Source organism: Anastrepha ludens, chromosome 2 (assembly GCF_028408465.1).
Source record: "Anastrepha ludens isolate Willacy chromosome 2, idAnaLude1.1, whole genome shotgun sequence".
Taxonomy (NCBI): domain Eukaryota; kingdom Metazoa; phylum Arthropoda; class Insecta; order Diptera; family Tephritidae; genus Anastrepha; species Anastrepha ludens.
The window spans coordinates 169445430-169454702 of record NC_071498.1 but is presented as its reverse complement, the minus strand read 5'-3'; the positions used below and the strand labels follow the sequence as shown (position 1 = coordinate 169454702).

The window sequence follows — 9273 nt, the reverse complement described above, 5'->3', positions numbered from 1 at the left end:
GCTCAATCAAATCAGACATTGTAAAAATCGAAAAATGCACTCTTGGTCGTTTAGTAAAAACAAGCGTAAATATATTACTGATAATGACATTCAGATGAAAGTTGGCCCAGATGTTATTAACAGTGCTGCCAACTCATGAAAAAAATAACTAGAGCGAAATTTTAATCCCGCGAAGTTTGACAAATAAATTCACCTTACTTTTTGCCCACAGTATTTTTAAAGCGAAAGCAATTTGTACTGACATTGCGATCACTACACTGGTTAATCGGCTACAATTCAGCACTTACACTAGACAATAAGGTGTTTATCTACAAATCTATTCTGAAACCGATATGGACGTATGGAGTTCAATTATGGGGCTCAGCTGCAAAATCAAATCTAGAAATTATGCAAAGATTTCAGTCCAAGGTGCTCCTCATGTGTGCCAATGCGCCATGGTTTGTACGAAACGAGATATTGCATCGTGACCTAAAAGTTACGACAGTTTTCGAAGAAATAAACAACCTCAGCCAGAGATACAACAACCGACTAGCCACTCATCCGAATAATCGAGCAAATAACCTTTCCCAGCTACTCCTCAAGATTAAAAAAATCCAACCATTCCAAAACCAACCTCAACATCTAATACTAATTGATGGTTGGATTTCACGATTTCAAGTCATTTTTCAGACGAAAGTGTTTTTTATAAGAGGTTGTCACATTGTTTGGGGCGAATCAGGCCCTGCTGTTCAGAAACAAAATCTTTTTGGTACAGTCAAACACGGCGCTGGTGGAAATATGGTGTAGGGATGTATGGGGACAAGTGATGTGGGTCAGTTAGAATTTATGGAATGGGCAATGGATAAATGGAGGCATTTGAACATTTTAAGATGGAATGTGAAATAGAGTGCCGAAAATCTAGGCTTATTAAGAACATTTTGGTTCCACAAAGATAACGAACCAGGACTCACAGCCAAGTTCGTCACGAATTGGCTATTGTACAACGCTCCAAAATAGCTCAAAACACCCCATCAGTTACCGATCTCAATTCTATTGAGCAACTTTAAGAACTCTTAGAAAATCGAATATGACAGCATGTAATAACAAGTAAGGAGGCTTTGCGAAATGTTATGCGGGCGGAAGTTCTCGGTCTAAGGGGAGCTTGCAGGATAATCAGAAGCGATCCACAACAACTATCGGCAGTATGTATTTTTTCAGATAGCCAAGCAGCCATCTTAGTTTTAAAACCATCTTTTATCAATTCAAAAAGCATCAGACAATGCGAAGAAAAATTAAATGCTTTAGCGGGCAGGACAACCGGCACTCTCATCAGGGTACCTGGCCATAGGAACATAGAAGGAAATGAGAAAGCTGATGAACGGGCAAGACAGGAATCATCCAATAACGAGTCCGAAGCGGTAGAAATAGGCTGTCCCAAAGCGTACGCAAAAGGGAGATCTTCTCGCTATTTTAGAAGCAGTCCGCTGACAGATGGACTAACACGGATACCTGCAAAAAAGCTAAACAATCGTGGCTCAACTTCAACAAATCCAGAACTAACGAGTAGTCATGACAGCTACGAGCAGATATATTCACAATTACGCCAACAATAACCCACCACTGGCCTTTGGGAGAGCATGCCAGGAAGATTGGGGGGCCATAAAATGATAGCTGTAGACGCTGCAGTCAAGAAGAATCTAATGAAACTGTCTTTCACTATCTGTGTGAATGTCCAAGCCTGGGTGCTCTAAGACATAGAAACATAGAATATTGGGGGATATCTTGATGGTTAACTTGAAAGAAATTGCAGAAAAAAAATAGACAACATGGGCAGATTTATAGTCAACTCGAGATGGTTTGATTAATCAAAAGTAGTGGTTCTGCAAATGGTGTATCAAAATGGCATCCTTTGTGCTAATTGGGTCTGGGCTGTGTCACTCAGACAACAACTCCAACACCATCTTCAACTATAAATTTATCTTTGTAGGCTAGTGTATTTATTTACGTTCTGTCAAAAAAGTACCGGACATTGTTCAATAAAACACAAAATAATTGCTTAATCATCAAAATGTATTTTGTCGCCTTCAAAATAGGCTCCATTCGAAACAATATACATATCACAACTAGTCCGCGGTTAGTCCAGTCATCAAAGCACCTTTTAAATGCGTTTGAAGAGGTCTTCTTCAGCTCCTTCAGCAAATTCTCCTTCATTGCCTCTATCGACTCAAAGCGGCGTCGGCGGAGTGGCAATTTTAGGTTTGGGAAAAGAAAAAAGTCACAGGGAGCTAAATCCGGTGGATGCGGTGGTTGTTCGATGATATTTGTCGAGTGTTTGATCAAAAAAGTGCTCCCAGTATGAACCTTGTCAGACGGTGCGTTATCATGGTGCAACATCCATGAGTTTTCTTTCCACAAATTGGGCCGTTTCCTGCGCACATCCTCTCTCAAACGTCGCATAACTTCCAAATAATGTTCTTCATTTACCATAGAACCATTTGGAACGAGGCCCGAGTGCACAACACCATGAAAATCAAATAAAACGAGTAGCAGGACTTTCACTTTTGAACGACTTTGACGTGGTTTTTTGGATATCGGCTCATGTGGATAGCGCCACTCAGCCGCCTGTTGACTGTTGACTGGTTTGTATGTCAAACTCATATACCCACATCTCATCATTTGATGCGCTAATGCGCTGGATATTCGTTGGGTCCGAATTCACTTGCTCAAGCATGTTTTCAGCAACCTTCTGCCGATGCCCGCGTCTTATGCCCAATTGATGATGTAAAATGTTGCGAATTGATTCGTGAGGCACGCTAAGGTCACAAGCAACCTCTCTCAAACTTAAATGATATCGATCACCATTTCCTTGACTTTGTCGAGGACTTTGTTTTCATTCGTTGAAAACGTTGATGGGCGATCAGATCGGCGCAAATCTTCCACGACTTCTCGGCCCTCTGCAAAAGACTTATACCACTCGTGGACCCGTGTTTTTGATAAAGTACATTCGCCATAGGTTTTCTGCAACATTGTCAATGATTCGGCACACAAAATCCCGTTCAAAACACAAAATTTAAGACAAATTCTTTGTTCGATATTTTCATCCATAGTGAAAGTCGCAGAGCACACCTGCGGTTCACCGACATAATTAAATGCCAAAGACAAGCTAATTAACAGATGACGTTCAAACTTTGCAACACTATAGAAGACAGTTATGCCAACATTCCAGCAAAAAGAATTTAGACAGAAGTGTAACTAGCGCTTTTTAAATGAACTGTACCCGATTTTTTTTTTGAAAGAATGAAAGTAGGGTTCCTTTCGCGGAAAACGAAAATAGAAAAACGGCAATTTACTTAGTGCGGTGCGTCCGCTTTTATTCGCTGTCCGAATTAAACAAAACTCTTTACAAAAATTACTTAATTCTACACCTACGAATAACTTAATTTTACAGGAAGGCGTTGCTCAAGCCAGACGCTACGTAAGCATTATTTATTTTCCCAAGTTTGAATTAGTAAGAATTTTAAAAGTGATTGCAAAAAGAATTGATAGAAACGATATTGTCAAACAGTAAACGCTTCCGCTTGAGGGTTTGCGCAACTGCTGAGTGAGTTAATTGGAAAAAGGTGATTGTACGATTGTACGGTAAGCAAAATGTATTGTGTGTTACCTTGTATAACCGTGTACTTGTGTCATAGGGCGTTATAATTTAGTCCATTTACGTACATTTAGCCATATCTGTACGTCCTTTCTACATCTGAGTTGAATATTACTGAGATCGGTTAAAAACCTAAAATTTTCTTGTGTCCCGCCCACCACTGATGCGATCGTATTTTATAATTCTCGAAACAGTTGTTGAACTCCATATCCGATTCACGTTGAAGTTGTTCTCTTGAATCTGAACTATATATTTGTGAAAATTGTATAATACTAATGAAAGAAAACTCTGCAGTTTTTCCTTTTAGCTTCGAATGGTTTTTATTTATTGCATTTACATTGCTGCACACACCTTTTTTTCATTCCCATAGGAAAAAAATAAAATTCTTCAATATCGCCGGTCAAAGCAAAAATACGAATATAAAGTCGCGCCGATGACCCAACAGATTGTCTACAAAACCAAAATTTACACACTCACCTCTATCTGAGAGGTTCCGCGTACAAGTGTTGCGTACAATAAAAGTTGGATAGAGTCGCTCCAGGCTGAACAAATGACCTTTAATAAGTGGCCGCACAGGTACCAATTAAACAGCACAGGGCAGTCAGCAGAACGGCGCTTGCACTCATACGCGCACACACTCTCCCGCCTGTAATTGTATGCTCTGCCAGGGAAACCTGAAGTGGTGAAATAAGTTTCTCGTTTAGCACTAGTGCGTTTGTGCCAATTGTGAACCATTTTGCTACTTATTTTGTGAGTAGCGACGTTTGTGCGCAGAGTACCTAAATAGTCACTATTTCCCCCGCTTGAACGCAGTTAATATAGAGAAAATAAGTTATTGCATCACATTTGAATTATTAATGAAAATTAGAGCACTAAATAATAAATTTAAATAAAAAAATATAAATAAAAAATTTTAAATTCAAAAACTAAAAGAATGGTAATAAATAAAGCCAGAAAATATCCATTTTGAGACCTCTTAAATGATACAGCAATGGTCTGCCTTATCGTTTATATTTACCGAAGACCAGTTTATCACTTTGCTGTAATCATCAGCATCAAAATCGAGAATTGGTAGAGTACGACATGCATGTAGTAAACTATGTCGCGCTTGCAAGAGAGCACCTAGGCGAATTTCTCGTCTCTCATTAATCATCATTGTTAAAAGGATGTTTTCCGGAAGAGCAAAATATGCGTTCCGAGAAAAAAATTTTTTTCGGCCCACTCTACTAAGCATCCAAAATTTCACCCGTAAAATTTTGTAATTTCGAACTAACGAAAAAGGCACTCATAGGGGAACATTTTATTTTGACACTTTATCGCGCATCGTCGTGTAAAATTCACAAGTGGCTCATATCGCAACGAGAAGCTACGTGAACTGGTAAGCGTACTAAATTAAGTAGAAGCGAACCAGTTTGGTACCAGTGGATTTCTCTTCAGGGTATATTTTTACATTTAAGTATACCTCGCCGGGCAGTGCGTGTAATTAAAGCAAAATGCAACTGTCGCATATCAAACTGGTAATTTTTATGCAAATCTCGGTTAATTACAAAACTGCGAAAGTGCAAGAATCGGTTGCGTATGTATGTAACAGCTGACGAATATACGAAAAACCCAGCCTTTCTTCCATGATTTCTTAATTGGTTCATACTGACGCTATAATTTTTCTATTGCTGAGGAATATTCGCGGCCTTTGTGGTAAAAACTACAAAGTGCCTGAAGGTAAAATTTAATTACGAATGCTTTCCATGCTTGCGTGGTCACAATTTCTTTATAATTAAAAATAGTTTCATAGGAAAAAGTGATTTAAAAACATTTGCAGTAAACTTATGGCTTCTATGGAAGGTCAATTGCTTTAAGTGATTGCTATTTGCAACCGTGGAATTAGGTTTTAAGATTTAACATTTCTATACAAGGGTACTCATAAAAAATTACTTTATAGATTATGAGGGAAGTGTTAATTTTCATTGTTTTTAAATATTTTGGCATAATTGCCATTCATTTCTATACATTTTTGAATTCGAAAAATACTCCTCGAAATCGGCTTGTTTAAAGAAATTTTAGCAACTTTGATATTATTTCAGATTTCTCATGCCGCTAGTTCCGATAAATATAATTCAGAATGAATCTCTTGAATACCCGAAAGTACCTAAACGAGACAAAAAATATTGTGCCACCTGGATCAAAAAGTTGCCGCAATATATGTAGAAAATTCAAAAAATGGTTGATTCCTCAAAAGTGATATTATCGCCTTCAAAGTACTCCCCATCAATTGCAAAGGACTTAAGCCAGCGTTTGATCCAGATTTCGAAACTTTTTCGGAACTCAATTTTCGGTATAGCCATCAGAGCTGTCTTCGATTTTTGCATTACTTCCTTTCGGGTGTTAAAGCGTTTAGAATGTTAAAGATCAAACAGAAAAAAAAATTGCAAGGAATCATATCAGGTGAATTCGAAGGCTATTTAAAGGTATTCCTTTCGTTCTTGATCAAAAAATGACGGATGCTAATGGCACTGTGCGATGATGTGTTAATGTGTAAAGCAAAACCCAAGAATATTTTTCTCACAAATCCCTTATTTTTCGTAAATGTCTCATATCACCCAAATAATATAATATTCTTTATCAACTGTCTGAGCTTCTGGTAAGAGTTTATAGTGCACAATAACATTGACATTCATAAAAACCGTGAGTATCGATTTCTTTCTTCACTGAAAACGACGTGGTTTTTTTAGTCTCGATTCATTCGGAGCTCTGCCCTCACTTGCCTGATGTCTGCATTGCTTGTCGTTCTCATAAACCCACGTCTCGTCGCCAGTAATGATGCGTTTAAGGGGACAGATACCCGTAAAATTTCGAATTTTTTATTGTTTTCATAAATGTTAATATAATCCTTTAAGAATATGTCAAAAACATTTTAGAACGTAAATTTAAGTATTTCTCATATTATAAATCGCCGACCTTGACGACTCTATTCTTTGCGTTCGAGCTAGAGCTGGGAAAAAATCGATGTTTTGCACAATCGATGTTCCGATGTTTTGTACTAATAAACATCGATACTATCGTCTTCAAACTAATAAAAATTTTTAATTTGGGTAAATTAAAAATGAACATGAATTTTTTTAAGGCTAAGTTTATTTAAAGCAAAACTCAATTCATTTGAGCGATTGATATATTTTTATACATCTGATTATGAAGAAAACCAAAATATAAAAAATTAAACTAAGAATCATTTTATGAAATAAAAAATAACAAGAATAAATAAACTTAGAGGCACTGTTGCAATTCATTTGTATAAAAATATATACTATAGAACATATAAATGTATCATTAGGTATTAAATCTTGGAATACAAAAGTTATATAAAAAATATTTAAAATAAAATATCACAATTCAATTGTGTTTATAACTGCTTCTAAATAGTAGCCAATTGTTTCGAATCATAAAAATTATTTTATCTGCTGTGGAAGCTTTAAGTGAAGCCCTCTTGTCACTTATAATAATTCCAGCTTTGCTGAAAATGCGTTCGCTTTCTACTTAGGTTGCCGGAATGCATAAAAGCTTTTTGCAGCAAGCCTTCAGAGCGTCATTTCCATTCATGTTCTACAAAAAAACATAGTTATATTATTTATCTAAAATAGTATCATAAACAAAAAATTACCTTCCAATAATCAAGAGGGTTAGAATCTTGATCCAAATTTGGACTTTCGTAAAAGTTCCGAAGGCTTAAAATGGCGTCAACTCGTTCAGCCCTCGGTTTTTTGGCAATGTTGCTTTTCAAAAATGCAAACAATTGCTGATTTGGCGTTGCAGTCTCAGTTGGTGTTGGTGGCTCGGATTTGTAGACAGCAGGATTTTTGTTGTGCTGGGTTAATTCGGTTTCCAACGCTTTTACGGATTCTGAAACGTTGTGAGAAAAAAGGAAGCCCTCCTTTTTGAATCGAGGATCCAGCAACGTGGATAATCTGATAACAGTGTGTTTTTCATATCCCAACAGTCTGCGTTTACAGCTATCAATTAAATTTAATAGCATTTCGGATCCTTCTTCCGAGTGGACTTTGGGTTTTAAACTTTCTATAGTGTCAAGTAAACCACACACCACCGAAATTATAAGCGAAACTGTTATATTTGTTGATGACGAAACTTTTTCAGTACGGTGTCGAAAGGTTCAAGCAATTCTACGATGTCCACTAAAATAGCAACTTCCTTCGCAGTCAGAGGTGCAGGTGCTTTTGGAATGCTTAGTAGAACTTTGTCAATTGCATCTTTGGTGAGGATTATTCGTTTAATCATAGCAAGGGCACTGTTCCATCTAGTGGGCACCTCCTGCTTTAAGCTATACGCACTGTTTCGCCAATATTTTGTGCTGAATGGTTTGTTTCGTTTAGCAAAAGGTTTGTAGAAAGCACAGCTGAACGCAAAATATAATCCTGATCGATAAAATGACATGTGACGGTGATAAATTATTTACTTGCTCGTGAAGTCCACAGATCCGTCGTAATAGCAAGATGGTCAACTTTATCCGAAGTGGTAGACAACTTAGCTTTCATTTTAATAAGCAAATTTTCCATCTGCACATGTTTCAATGCCTTTCTAGAAAGAAATTCAGAGCGGGGATCCAACACTTTCATTAATTTACGGAAACTGGTCTCTTCAACAAGGGTGAACGGTTGAATGCTACAGGCAACGAACTCGGAAATCGCATTGTCAATTACTATTTTACGATCAGAACTCTTATCGTGTTTTCTTTCTATAAAAGACAAAATACTGCCAGAAGACTTATTTTATTGTATATCCGGATGCAATCGCCGAAGATGATCTCTGAGGTTTGACGTATTACCGCAAGTTTTATAAACCCTACCACAGGCTTTGCACTTAGCATTTGAACCATTCATTTTGATAAAAAATTTCCTCACTTCCGATTTTCCAAACGTACTTGTTTTGCTGCTGCTCTCCTCGTTAGAGCCGTTTGCACATGCAACGCTCGCATTGCTGTTTTCTATATGTATACATACATACACAAACTCCACAATTAATTTTCAATTTCTAATGGTAAAAATTGTAAGTTATAATTACCCTTTGTTTTGTTCCCAACGAACTTATCCATCCTTGCGATCTTCCTAGCACCAACACAAATTAAAATTCAACTAATGAATTAAAGAATATTAGTAAAATTATTTCATTGTTTCTTATTATACTTACTCCAAATCAGTCACGCGCAAAATGTATAGAGATGGAAAATTTCCTCAAAACATCGATAGGGGGAAAAAACAATCGATGGTTTAAAAAAAATGTTTAACATCGTTAGACGCGTTTTTCTCAAAACCATATTTTTCGAATTGGCGTACACGATAACTTGAGAAGCTATTGACCGAACCCCTCTGAAATTTTGCACACATCTTTTTTATGATATTACTTTCTATGTATTTCAAGTTTTCGAAAAATTTACGAAAAATAATTTTTTCGAAGCAAAAATAGTAGGAAAATTCACCCCAAAATTCATTTTTTTAAGCATTTTGTTCCACGAATTTTTTTCCATTTTTTTTTAATTCATATAGAAATTATGACATTAATAAAGAAACAAATTTTTGGTTTTTGTATTCAGCTCACTGACGCCGATGCTACAATGCCCGCCGATTGAGATGCCC

At 36.8% G+C, this 9273-nt stretch overlaps 1 protein-coding gene across 1 annotated transcript; it reads right to left on the bottom strand.

Annotated features, from left to right (window-relative positions):
• Nucleotides 1–7053: 7053 nt before the first annotated feature.
• LOC128860426 (uncharacterized) lies at nucleotides 7054–7936 on the bottom strand. Its single transcript, XM_054097955.1, has 2 exons — nucleotides 7287–7936; nucleotides 7054–7228 (listed from the first exon to the last, which is right to left on the bottom strand). Exons 1-2 carry the CDS (start codon nucleotides 7656–7658, stop codon nucleotides 7163–7165), a joined length of 438 nt encoding a protein of 145 aa, XP_053953930.1. The 5' UTR covers nucleotides 7659–7936; the 3' UTR covers nucleotides 7054–7162.
• Between the last annotated feature and the right edge of the window lie 1337 nt (nucleotides 7937–9273).